The 14,534-nt window shown below is 44.1% G+C and overlaps 1 protein-coding gene across 1 annotated transcript in view; it reads right to left on the reverse strand.

Moving 5' to 3' along the window:
- Positions 1-14,534, reverse strand: part of MBOAT2 (membrane bound glycerophospholipid O-acyltransferase 2) — a 173,422-nt gene that overhangs the window by 22,074 nt on the left and 136,814 nt on the right. The window contains exon 8 of the mRNA XM_083178526.1: positions 4,131-4,314. Coding sequence (XP_083034652.1) covers positions 4,131-4,314 — 184 coding nt within the window. The remainder of the gene's footprint in view (positions 1-4,130; positions 4,315-14,534) is intronic.

Below are 14,534 nucleotides of genomic sequence, written 5' to 3' on the forward strand. Positions count from 1 at the left end.
AATCTTCTAAAATGACTTATATCCAAATGTAGATGAGCCCCAAAGCAGTTAGTAAGAGCTACTATACTTGGTAAAGTGCTGGGAAATGGTGCAAATGACTCAATGTAAATTTATCTATCATTCCTTTTTACCCCAAAATGTAACAGTGTAATGTGGGCTAGGTGAAATGAGGGAGATTGCTGTTATTTCAGGGAGTCTCCTACAGAATGCAGGAAGTTAGGCAACTATGCATTAACCCCAAAGCTAGAGTCCCATTGCAAGATCTGCATCTCTCTTCTGCACGGATCACTAGCTCCCATTCACTACTACAGGACTTTCATCTGGCTGCTCCCATCCTATGGAATGCCCTTCCATGCACAATAAGACTCTCAGCTAGCCTCCAAACTTTCAAGTGTTCCCTGAAAACTCACCTCTTCAGGAAAGCCTATCATATTTAAGTTCCACACATATAACCCTCTGAGGCCCTTATGTATTATATAGGTTCCCTTCTGGACTTGTTACTTGGTGGGACTGCTATGCTATTACTGATGCCTGTCCTTGTGTTTCCCTCCTATATCCCTATAGATTGTAAGCTTGCAGCAGGACCCTCCAAGTCTGTCTGTCGTTTGTTTTATCACTTTCTACTATTGTAAAGCGCAACGGAATCTGCTGCGCTATATAAGACACCTTAATGGAATCTGCTGCGCTATATAAGAAACTGTAACGGAATCTGCTGCGCTATATAAGACACTGTAATGGAATCTGCTGCGCTATATAAGAAACTGTACATAAATAAATACATCTAAGAGAGCATGCAATTTGTCATTCAATATGTCCAAGTTACTTCTTTATAACAGAGTTTCAATGTATTATAAATCCTCCCTAGACCACAGCCTCAACCATGCAGAGCTCTAACTATTTTTAATATCAGTCCATTCCCAATTTTACATTTATCTGCAGCCTCCTGCACTTCTGAAACCCTAACCAGAGTCTATTACATAGAGTCACATTTAGGGCAAGCCGCCAGCAGCATAGTCTTCATCATCTGCATTCCAGAAAAGGGAACAGATCATTTTAAGGCTCTGACCTGGTTGTAAATATTATTACAGAAGATTCACTCTTTCAAGGGAAATTGCTTATATATTTTATTTTAGTAGGGAGGAAGTGTATCTAGCGGTCTGCTTAGGAATAACATAAACTATACATTTGCAGTCAAGGGTAAATTTTACATTAATATTGCGGTGTGGCCGGGACAACATACCTCCAAATGAAGATAATGTGGAGGATCGGGACCAGGTTCTAGAGCAGCAAGGAAACTGATGTGATTAGCAGCACCTGTGCTCTCCTGATTTAAGTGTTTCCAGGGCAGAGGGGCATTGCTCCTGAAGGTGGGACAGCTGCCCAGGTGATAGGCCGGAGGTGTGGGCTACAGTAGGGACCACTGGAACATACTGAAGAGTTTGTACACCTGTGACATCTGTATGCTGGAATGCTGGAACCATTCTTGCTTATGCTGATTACCGGGTACGCTGTTTACCTGCTATAAAATAAAGACCAAGACTTCATCTTATCCAGTGTATGTGATTCCTTGTCACAGCTGGAATAATGATGATGATAATAATAATGTTAATATTAAATGACTTTATACTGGATCTCATACTATAGCGCATTCCTCCGGCATATCACCAGGGTAAGATGAAGAATTGATGCTCAGTGAGGAGTCAGCAGATGAGCTGCCACTTCTGTTAGGCGCTCACACGTAACACACAGCATCTCCCTGTCATCCTATATGCCAGCGCCAATGCTGAATCAGAGGAAGTGCTGGCATTTGATATGACTAGGTGTCAGATTGCATCACGCATAGGACAAAACACTGGAAGCTCTCACAGTATGGAGAAGAGACACACACGAAAGAAGACATGGGGACATCCTCACGCTTGTGTGACATACACACAGTCACTGCCCAGCAGGAGGCGCTAGCAGAAGAACTGGGAACAACATAGGACAGTAGCGCTGATAAAAGCTACCCAGGTCACCCCCACTCAGAGACCCAAATCCCTTCACTTACAGACCGGAGAGTACAAAGACATATCACACACCGGCCTTGCCCAACTTAATGGTACCTCTGACTGACAACATTCTCCCATCAGAGCACATCTCCATTATATGCCCATGTGTAGGAAATAATGGGCGCAGAGGCACGAGGCACCAACTACTTTCAGGTCTCAAAAAGGGTTTGTACAAAAGATTTAAAACAGGCACCAAGCCGGCTTAGGGGAGGGTTTGTGACGTAGCAGAAGCACTGTATACAGCAAATGGTAAAAAGAACAGCAATCACCAGAGGGGGGGGGGGGGACAATCTGGTTCATTGATACCTCCACTCTCCATCTTCCAGCACGGAGGTGCTCAGATACAATTTAAATGAAGCACTTTTACATCAAGCACTGCAATAAAACAAGCCCCCATGCACATCTTTCCCAGGCTGTGGTCAGATCACATTACTACTGTCCAGATCTCTATCACAGCAAGGAACCAACCTGCCACTGAAGAGATAATGATCTATTGTTATTTTCCTTGGGTGTGCTGAGCGCCCATAGGACACAATGCTGTTTATAGCCAGGCATGTGCAGGCAGGTGTGCTGTGCTGTGTGATGTAGTACGTGATCCAAAACATAATACCCTGCGGAGTAAGTACAGTAATTACAAATCATATAGATCTGACTGCAGGTGACCCCTGAGGGGAGCACAGTGTACTGAGTAATAGATGAGTGTGGGAGTTGGCCCCAGACAAAAGCAGCCGATTACAGGAGGTTCTCATCGGCCTAGTTCTAAGGATAAAACATGCATACTGGAAGGGATTATTACAGCCTAGATACAAATAATAGTCGGAGTACAAATACCTGGCCAGCAAATAAAAGGTGGGACTGTGTAATGTAATTGTACAAAGACTGGACCAAGGAGCATGCCCTCAATCAAAAAGTGTCCAAATTAATCCTAAAAGTCCAACATAATCAATTTGGGATCACAATAGTCTTAAGGTGCCCATACACTGTACAATTGTGCTGTGCGATGCAATATGTGCTCCCGCGGGCATCTCATCGCACAGTACAAAAAAAAAAGTAGGTGCTGCACATACTTTTTGTACTGCCTTCGGATCGCATCGCACGCAAATCGGTACGGTGTATGGGCACCTTTATTTCAACCTCTACATTAATTCGGCTCTCTGTAGCTTGCGTTATACATGAGAGTGAGAGGGCATTGGGTCTGTCACTATCACAGCTGACACTTTTGTGCACTCTAGAGACTTTTCTGTATTGGTCGGAGTGCTCCAAGGTGCATACGAGATAAGGCGTCTTAAGAGCTAAAGGTATAATAGTGTCGCAATGTATATATAGTGCGGTATTTATCACAGTAAAGCTGACCTCACATCGGCGAAAGCAGTGAAAGTCTACATGTGCATTAATGATGCCAATGTTGGTAAACCAGAGGGCATATCTCACATCAGTAATATAACTTACGTCGTCAGTGTGGTTATTACAGCAAGCTGTATATGGCTTCACCAAGTGGAGTGGGCAAGTTTTTATGCACTTATGGAACTTATGAAACCTGTATCTTCTATTGCCAACACGCAGTGAATTCATTTGTCTTGTATCGTTTTTACGCTTTTAGTTCTTGCTACATTGTATATTGATGCTTCTTTTTCATTGCATGGATTCTGCATAGTGTTTTTGTTTTGTATGTGCAGCTATAAATAAGCTTCTCATTATTAGTGGAAATGGCGGCACCAATACCCATCGCATAACATGTATACGTCGAGACCATATCTCCAGTGTCTTAGAGGTGGTGGTGGTGGGGAAGGTGGCCTGTGCATTCTCCTGTCAAGCGGCAAAAGACCCCATCACTGCACCTCGCCCACTCCTCATTTAAGGAACACTGTTACACAAACTCATATGATATTTGTGCGTGCAGGTGACCGGATCTGTACAGCCGTAATAGATGTCATCTATAACTTAGGTTCTTCCCAACTCCAACAGCCCATGACATAGTGTATTATGGATTTACAACAGAGCACATTGGAAGCCATCGTTCTACAGCATGCAATGAGCGCAGGCAGGCAATTTACATCTTACAATGAAGAAAACAATCCTTACATTGGGAGACGGTTCTCTGTATTCATATTTTAGGTCTTCTTTCCCATTCATTTCCGCTTCTTTCAGTTGATATGATCTGCCTTCAATGAAAGTAATATAGTCTTTATAAGAGTATAACGGGCCAGCCAGGATGCCCATGAAATTACAGCAGTAACTTAAATACTCCAGTAGGCTTGGCATGCGTCTGTAATTCAAAGACAAGCAACTGGTGAGATGTCTAACGTTGTGAGGAGGAAACAACATTGTGGACATGTTAATGTCACTGAAAGGTTATCATCATACTGCTTATAGTCACTCAAGGTGAAGAACAAGGGCGTTTATGTACGAAGCATCGGATTCTAGACCTGCTTTGGATGGTCTTTATGCCCAATATTTAAAAAGGGCAATTATTTTACTAGAAAGACACGGGCAGTCAAAGCATTGCCCTTTTAAATTTAGTCATAAACCATAGGTTCCCAAAAGGCACCCTAACAGTCCAGTTTATAAGGATAACCATGATTCGGCACCAGTGCCTTAATTAGTACCTCAGTCAGTTTGACTTCTGTTCTCAACCATGGATATCCTTAAAACCTGCCCTATTTGGGTATCTTAAGACTGCATTTGGGAACACAATAAGAACTCCGTAGATAAACCCCAAGGCCTTCAGCAAAGAGCATAACTTTTATAATCATAATAGAAATTAGTTTATATTTATAAGTGCAGCAACCAATACATGTTTATTCAACAATCACACAGAAGTACAAAAGAGAATGTTTGAAAGAACTGGTCATTAAATATAATTATACTTGCCTACTTTAGTTTTCACCTCTCCGGGAGAAGCCCGGAGAGGTAACACATCAGGGAGGCGGGGGCAATGCTGGCATCACTTGGCCCTGCCCCCCCATGCCAGAAAACGCAGTGAATCGCAAGCCGTGGAGAGGGGCTGGGGCTTACATGATGCAAAATGCCACGATCGCGTCATTTCATCCCCGCCCCTCACCGTGACCCACGATTTACGGTAATTAAACCAGCGGGCAAGGGGGGAGTGGGGGCTATCAACAGAAAGCGGGAGACTTGCCCACCTTCCTGGAGGACCGGGAGAAGGACCCTATTTTCAGGAGGCTCCCGGCCATTCTGGGAGGGTAGGCAAGCCTGAATATAATGGATAACACACACTAGTATATGTTTGGCGGAGTATGAGATGATAGCTGGAGGTGAGAGTCTGGCCCATGTCGGACATGTTCCTAATGCGCAGGTCTGACCTGGAACAGGCTCTGTAGAATTATCATACTACAGTATATAATACAACATAGCCATAATTAAAGTTCCCCTAGTCAGAGATATCCGTATTCAAGGGGTGTGGATTATTTGGTTGACAGTGTCTAAGTCAACAGTCAATATCGAAAAAAATCGACCACTGTTGGTCTACACATGAAAAAGGTTGACATTTTGCCTGTCAACCAATTGTGCTAGACTTTTTGACTGTCGACCTAGACACTCAATATAATGAATGCATAATCCATTCAAGGCAAGGTGAGAAAGATTCTGTGAAAAAAAATCTAAGATCTAACATGTATCAATAAGTGCAAATATGCGGCAGTATAAGGTAACAACAAATAAGTTGAAAGTGAAATGTAAAAAACAGCAAAGGAAACCTTTATTGCAGAAATTACTATAAATGTGGATTACTGCAAACTTTCTGTTCTTGAAAGTGTAGTGCGGTGGATCCCAAACTGTGGGACAGATGTAAAAAGAGATAAACGCGAGGGTGATAAACGCCCAGACAATAAGCTCCCAACTGCCATTTTTCAAATGCAGCATACATGGCGGTTATGAGCTGATTGGCTGGATGTTTATCACTCTTTATCATCCTGACGTTTATCTCTTTCAAGGCTGAATACATCTGCCCTATGGGGGATATTTACAAAGATGCGTATTCTACTTCTACACATGTGATGTTGCTATGGGAAACCAATCAGAATCTACTTCTTATTTATTTAGCACGGCAACAAGCGGCCCTCCAGATGTTAATGAACTACACATCCCAGCATGCCTTGCATCAGTTTCACCTTGGCCAAATAGCAAAAATAAGGCAAGGCATGCTGGGATGTATAGTTCATCAACATCTGGAGGGCCGCTTGTTGCCCACCCCTACTCTAGAAGATAGTAGACAGGATCTGATGGGTTGCCCATCACAACAACATCACATGTGAAGTAGAATACACATCTTAGTAAATTTCCCCCTGTGTGTCTAGGCACTCTGGGATGCCACAGGACACTTGCCTTAGGTTGGTGGTCCAAGACCGAATCAAATTATATATGGTTGAAGTGTTAGGCAAAACCAGTGCTAGTGGTGGCCAATAATGAATCATGTGGACCAGTGGCGTAAGTTCATCCCAGTTGCCCGGAGGCAAGGTAAGTACTGGTGCCCCCCCAAATAGCTCATTCAGTAAGGTGTCTGTCTCCAGTAAGGTCATGGGTCTAATACAGGGTGTGACACTTGCAAAAATGATGTTACAAGGGGGAGTAAGCCACATTAGCAATATCAACTGATTCCAATTAACGGATTCAAACTCAAAGGGAAGGAGAGGTGCCCCCTTGGGAGCAGGAGCCCGGCGGCAGATGACTCCATTGCCTCCCAGAGTTCTGCCTCTGATGTCGACAGTCACAAGCATGACAGTACACCTTCTCATAAGTGAACATAAGGATAACGGGAACTGTAAGCACAATTACTTACATTTTATATTTATTTCTTTATTTATCAATGTATCAATTAAAAAAACTTTTATCCCAGGGGTGCAATGAAATAAATCACGGATACTCTAAAGCGCCATGAACAAAGAAAGTTTGGGAACCACTGCTGTAGCGCATAAGAACTACTGGGTTACCTCTGATCATTATAGGACTACTATTAGCGGCGGTTCCTACTTGCATAAAGGGGAGAAGCTGCCCCTGTGAACCCGGCACCTGTGCAATGCAGATGACGGAGGCCAGACCCGGTGCATACGCAGTAGTGGCCACGATTCTGCACAAGTGCCTGTCTTCCATGGGCTGCATCGTCTGCAGCTCATAGAAGACAGCTAGTGCTGCACGAAGGGCAAGGGAGTGGCTTCCCACTGGCAGTCCATGCAGATGACTGGCAGGCAGGACTGACAGTCACAGTGAAGCCAGTGCAGTCTCACAGACTGAATCAGACCTCACTGACACTGTCATATTGTACTGGGGGCTGCACTTCTGCAGCCAATAGGTAAAATCCAACATGGATTACTACCTATTTTTCCTGTGTAAATGGCATCCAGGAGGCAGAAGAACTTCAGCAGAAGCTCCAGAATTTGATAAGAGACAGCGGTAAATTGAATAAGATGGGAGTTCTATCGAAGATGGGATGTTGCTATGGGCAACCAATCAGATTCTATTTACTATATTCTAGAAGGTGTTAAATAAATAAGAAGTACAATCTGTTTGGTTGCTTTGCCCAACAACCTAACTTCAACATAACTCCCATCTTAGTAAATTCGCAATGCTAACTACTGGGTGACTATGCCAGCAACAAATAGGTTTGTGCACATTCCGTTCAGTGTGAATCTGTAACTTGTTTTGCCGATCAGGCATTTTGCTGGACTTCACTTGGCAGAGTGGTGATAATCAGACACTGACACAACAAGTATAATACTGTTCCCGACCCCGATTATGAGTAGGAACAGAATACAGTCAGCATTCACAGCTATGCAGCCAGTGGGGGAAGCAGAGGCAGAGGATTACCATTTATAAACAGCACCTGACCTTCTAGAGAGGAAAGGTGATGGCCCATCAGTGGCATACTGCACGTCTGCCGCATGAATTCCAGATTGTGGTGAGACAATTACACCGAGGTCTGACCCGACATCGGTAATCTACTGCTCAGCATTTTCTCTCCCATTACATCCATTGCTTTTATAAGGCAGAGGGAGGTAGTTATCCTGATTTAATGGCCCATTATGTGCATACAACACATTTCATAGACTAGAAGCTCTCAACACCTGTCCTCATAAAAGCAACAAAGAAAAATGTGTTATCTGCCTGTACAGCTATTGGCGTTAGGAAGGGCTCCCAGGATACAGGACCCTGAGCGGGTATACTCATACCACAGACATAAAGGGGTACATGTACTAAGATGGGAGTTCTACAGTATATGGGATGTTACCCATAGCAACCAATCAGATTCTACTGCTTATTTATTTGGGTATGGATCATTAGGTCAACAAGCATTGGATCAACATGCTGAAAGGTCGAAATGGGTCTAGGTTGACACAAGCAAGGTTGACATGGGGGTTTTCACAGTATTTTTTACTTGGGGGTTTTCACAGTATTTTTTACTTGAATGACGACACAGTCAACATGGACACTGAAATGTAGCGCTTCGCTCGCCATGCTTCGGGCACGGTACCTCGCTGCACTTGGCACACTATGAAACACCGCCTGGCGGCACATGTCGGCTCAAAAAACAGTGAAAAAAAACCATGTCAACCTAATGACCTGTCGACCTAGACCCATGTCAACCTAATGGTGTCGACCCAATGACCGTATACCATTTAATTTAGCACTTTCTAGAAAATAATAGATAAGGTGGGGTTATCAATCCCGGGTCACGACTGTCCAGACAGCCGTGACCCTGGCCCGTCTTCATTTTGCTTGATATCATATCGCCAGGCAGGATTCAATACCCCGGCTTGGCGATCAGAGAAAAGGGGGCGTGTCCGCGAATCTCTACAATCCACAGCCGTAATCGACAAAACGGGCCCGTCTGCTTTCAAAGTCTGGCACGTTCTGTTGATCTGCCTCTTCTATGCTATCGGACAAGACAGCATTGTGTGTGTACTGTATAGAAAGAGATGAGAACAGAGCTATCCCCAATTCAAGAGATTATGTGATTGTGATAAGCTGGATACACACAAAGATTGATCTGTCCAATCTGTCTGGTGGGAACAAAAATCTGGTAATGTATTGCACAACATGATAATCAACCAATGGTGGCTCCATAGGAGGGGCTGCAGCACAGTGCAAAATCCAAAAAGGGTGAGAAACACCAACTGCCAGTGAGTCAGTTTGGAATGGCAGTTAGTGGGCATGGGTGTGGCTCGCCATTTGAATTTTTGAACTGTGCTGCAGCCCCTCTTCTGAAGCCGCCACTGCAATCAACCATTTGCACCCAAACACTGGAAAACAAACTACGTAGTTTATACAAATTGGTTAAATCCAGGGGAGGATCCAGGATAAAATGACAGGGGGGGCACCATGATAAAAGAGGGTTAAGGTGGGGGAGGGCCAGTGTTAGAGGTGCCAGTGTACATGCTAAGAGAGCGGCAGAGAGAGGGTGGCAATGGGATTAAAAATAGGCCCTGGCATTTAAAGTAAGCAGGCCCACCATGGCAACAAAAGTGAAGGATGTAGTTGTGCACGCGCCGAAGGCGCGCTCTGGAAAAGGGGGTGTGGCCACTCAACAGGGGGCATGTCCTTGAGTGTAGTGTACAACACCATATACAACTTCTACACATTATGCAACAAAATACTAGACCCCATTATACTTGCCCCTTACACATGATGCCAAATGGAATGAGCCAAAATTCACATAATGCCACACGGATTGAGCCAAAATTCACATAACACACGGATTGAGCCAAAATTCACATAATGCCACATGGATTGAGCCAAAATTCACATAATGCCACATGGATTGAGCCAAAATTCACATAATGCCACATGGATTGAGCCAAAATTCACATAATGCCCCACGGATTGAGCCAAAATTCACATAATGCCCCACGGATTGAGCCAAAATTCACATAATGCCACACGGATTGAGCCAAAATTCACATAATGCCACACGGATTGAGCCAAGATTTACATAATAACACACACATTGAGCCAAGATTTACATAATAACACACGGATTGAGACAAAATTCACATAATAACACACGGATTGAGCCAAAATTCACATAATGCCACACGGATTGAGCCAAGATTTACATAATAACACACGGATTGAGCCAAGATTTACATAATAACACACGGATTGAGACAAAATTCACATAATAACACACGGATTGAGACAAAATTCACATAATGCCACACGGATTAAGACAAAATTCACAATACGCTTCATAAACAGGGACATTATCCACCAAAGGCGCGCATTAACATTTACACCAGGCATGTCCAAAGTTTGTTCTCCAGATGTTGTGAAACTACACATCCCAGCATGCTTTGCAATAGTTTTAGCATTCTCTAATAGCAAAACTGTGGCAAAGCATGCTGGGATGTGTAGTTTCACAACATCTGGAGGGCCAACGTTGGACATGCCTGATTTACACCATAATGTCCATTGCACGTTAAGTTACACGGCATGATGTCCATTATGTATTATGCCAAACACCATAATGCCTATTAAAAATTATGCTACATACAGTAAAAGTGCTGCTTATCTACATGCTCATTGCCAAGGGTTCCATGCTCATTGCCAGAGGTTCCATGCTTGTTGCCATGTGGGATTACATGCTCATTGCCAACGGGGAATACATGCTCGTGGTAAACGGGGGACAGCCGCCGCCAGGCAGAAGTGATAGCCACTGACAGTGGCAGAGCCTGGCTGTATTCCGAGCACTGCAGGTCCCAGCTATTTGAAATAATACCCATTTCACACCAGAAAATGCATTCCCAGGTTGGCCCCTTTTACACCAGCCTAGTCCCTGCATTTTCTCGTGTGAGGGGGAGAGAAAACCACCCCTCCCCCCCCCCCCCCCCCCCCTTTAACCAGTTATCTCATTTAACCGGCTATATCTTCGGAACTAACTGATCCATTTACATGAGACAAGTATCATATTGAAGAACTTTTGAGTGGGCTTTGAATGATTTTGGTCCAGTGAAACTGGAACGTTTGGTTCCAGAGTAATCTGCCCTCAAAGAACATGAACAGCCATGAAATTACATTTCAAAAAGAAAAAAAATCGATTTACACGCTATATCTCTGGAACCGAGTGACCGATATGGACCATCCTGGAATCATATTGAAGGCTCAGCGATTTGGAATTGAATGACATCAACCACAAGCTCCTGTGATGCCAGGGGGGGAACTGGCAGCCGTCGGAACTGGGTGGGGGTCGGAATTGACGGGTCCCATATTATCCAATGGGGAAAAAATGTTACAGTTTTGCCAGGCGACATCTCCGGTTCCCGGGGGGCTAGAGACACGGGGCTGGGCTCGTTGGAAAGCTCTGGTCCTCATCTACAAATTGACACGTGCCCGGGTGCCCCCCCCTGAATCCACCACTGGTTAAATCCATCTTTCCAAATAATTGTTTTTGGACATTTTACAGCGTTTTGGAGCACATGTTTATTATTATATGCTTTCCTACAATACCAAAATTTTCTTCACACCAGACAGATTGGACAGATAAATCTATAGGTGTGTAGTCAGCTTTCCTCTCAACGCTTTACGGCCAATTAAGGTGGAGGAAAAGTTATAATCATTATAAAATTTTATGTAATAGTAGATACTTGAGATAAATTAAATTAAAAGATAACATACAAAATACTGTACACAGTAACATGCAAATCGGTATTACACAGGTTGGGTATCCCATATCTTAAATATAGAATTTTTTGAGCAGGACTGAAATAGCAACACCTTGTTCCTTCTGGTGTGGAGCAGCTGGTCACCAGCAAGTTGTTAGACATTAGGTCGACTGGGTCATTAGGTCGACATGGGGTTTTTCACTGTTTTTGGACCCGAATGTTGTCAGGGTCGGCATGGACACAGGTTAAAGTGCACCACGTTCCCTCGCATGGCTTGCTGCACTCGCCATGCTTCGGGCTCGGTGCCTCGCTACGCTCGGCACACTATTTTATGCTCGGTAGTAGGGCATCAAATACCGCCTGTCGGCACGTCGGCTCAAAAAACAGTAAAAAAAAAAAAAAGACGTTGACCTTTTGACTGTTGACCTAATGACCCTGTCAACCTAAGCCGTGTCAACCTACACTCATATCGACCTAAATGCATGTCGACCTAATGACTGTCTAACAACTTGCTGGTGACCTAATGACCGTATCCCGTTCCTTCAGGCTATATGGTCAATCCTATTCTACATGAATGGTGCAATGTGCAGTGGCAGGTGAAATCAGACCTACTTTGCACAAAAGTGTTCCAAGCCCCATGGGGCAGCGAGCATTTTTGTGCAAATCTGGACCGCAGTAACATGCTGTAGCTGCCACAATAACGCGCATCCGAGAGATCATCATGTGGAATTGGATGTGTGTGTATAAGCTGTATATGAAACATACAGATGGAGCCCCTCTCATTTAGCCTAAGTGCTTGCCAGAATGTCCCTGCTGGTGAGCGCTAGCTGAGAGGGACTCCATCAGACTGGGACGCGCGAGGGTCTCATACGCACGTGCATCCCAGTCACTCGACGACTGGGCGGCGGAAACCCTGCCCGTCTCCGCTTCAGGGAGATGGGCAGGGTTAGGGGGGTGCGGCAGGGACCGGCGATGGCAGTGGGGAGCTCCGTCGAAACGGGGCACGCAAGCGCCTTGTGCACGCACGCCCCCTTCCGACAGACGGTGGGGCCTGGTGGCTGGCGATTCTATCTATTCCATCTGTACATGCATTCTGGGTAAGGTTTATAACATAATATTTAGAAACCCTTACTGGAAGAGTAAACATGGTACCACTGCACAAAAGTGGAAGCAAGGAGGACACAAGCAACTACTGACCAGTGAGCTTTATAACAGTAGTAGGGAAAATTATGAAAACACTTTTAAAAGACAATGTTCCAGATTATCTGAAATCCAGCAATCTACAGGATCCCAAACAGCATGGATTTACTCGGGGGAGATCATTTCATACAAACTTTATGGACTTTTTTTGACTGGGTGCTTAAAGTAATAGATAAAGGAGGGACCATATATCTTATATACAATTTAGTAAGGTTTTTGACACTGTCCCACATCGCAGACTGCTAAATAAACTCGAAAGCATGGGATAAGAGATCGTTGTATGGATACGATCTTGGTTGCCGGATAGAAAATTGAGTTGTAGAAAATGGAGTGCATTCACAGGAAAGTAATGTTACCAGTGGTGTACCCCAGGGATCTGTACTTGGTTTGTTAATATCTGTATAGCTGACATTGCAAATGGTATTGAAGCAAGTAGGCCTTTTATGCAGATGACACAAAGGCATGCAACTGGGTAAAACAAAAGATTGATGATCTAGGCAGACTAGAGGAATGGTCAAGGACATGGCAACTACAGTGTAATTCCAAAAGATGGTAAATCGTGCACTTGGGTCTCAAAAATTCAATGGCTAAATATAGTATTAATGGCACCATATTGGAAAATACAGAGAGGAGAGGGATCTAGGTGTCACTAGTTCCGGTGACTTAAAGGCAATGTCACAACGCAATGAGGAAGGCAAGCATGCTTGGTTGCATAGGAAGAGGAATCAGGAGCATAAAGCCCTCATCTGGAATACTGTGTCAGTTCTGGAGGTCATATCTTCCGAAGTATATAAATACACTAGAGATGGTACAAAGATGGGCAACTAAAATGGTGCATGGCCTACATCACAAAACTTACCCGGAAAGACTAAACGATCTTAATATGTATAGTTTGGAGCAGAGAAGGGAAAGCGGGCACATGACAGAAACTATCAAATATATCCAGGATTATAACAGGGTCCTGGATGGAAACATTCTTCAAATGAACCAAAGTACTGTATTAAAACACAAGGACATGCACTGAAAGTGTGGCAAGATAGGTAGAGGGGAACCCTAAGGAAAAATTACTGTGGAATTAAGTGGAATAGCCTCCCGTAAGAGGTGGTAGAGTCTAAAGATGGTCATACACAACTGCGAGTAGACAAAGCCGTGTCTGTCCATCCGATTCCCCTTGAGCCGCCCAGGAACTTTCCGGGCGGCAGGATCGCATTTAATACATCACATTCGGTCCTTCTGCATGAGATGTACCGCATGCGACCCCGTTCCCCATTGCCGGGAGGTGGGCCGAGTCAGAGGACTGACATGCAGGCAGTTCTAATCTCAAACTCCGATGCAAGGCGCACGGGACCACGCATCAGATCGAATGCGATGTCAAACATGCGATTTCACCAATTTCTCAGCCCAAATCGCATAAGTGTATAGGGGCCTTAAAACAGTAGAACATTTTGAACATGTATGGGATAGACATAAGGATATCCTTACAAATAAATAAGAATCAAACAGGGTTTGAAGTAACAATGTGGATAGAAAAAGGCGCAGACTAGATGGGCCTTATCTACTGTCAAATTCTTTGTTTCTACCACAAAGCCTTCAAAAAGCCTGACTGTGACAGTTTTTAGATAGAAGTCTCTGTTGTAACTAGGTGAAAAATATGGGACTATTTTGAACTTAT

This window comes from Crinia signifera, chromosome 3, assembly GCF_055691185.1.
Source record: "Crinia signifera chromosome 3, ASM5569118v1, whole genome shotgun sequence".
Lineage (NCBI taxonomy): Eukaryota > Metazoa > Chordata > Amphibia > Anura > Myobatrachidae > Crinia > Crinia signifera.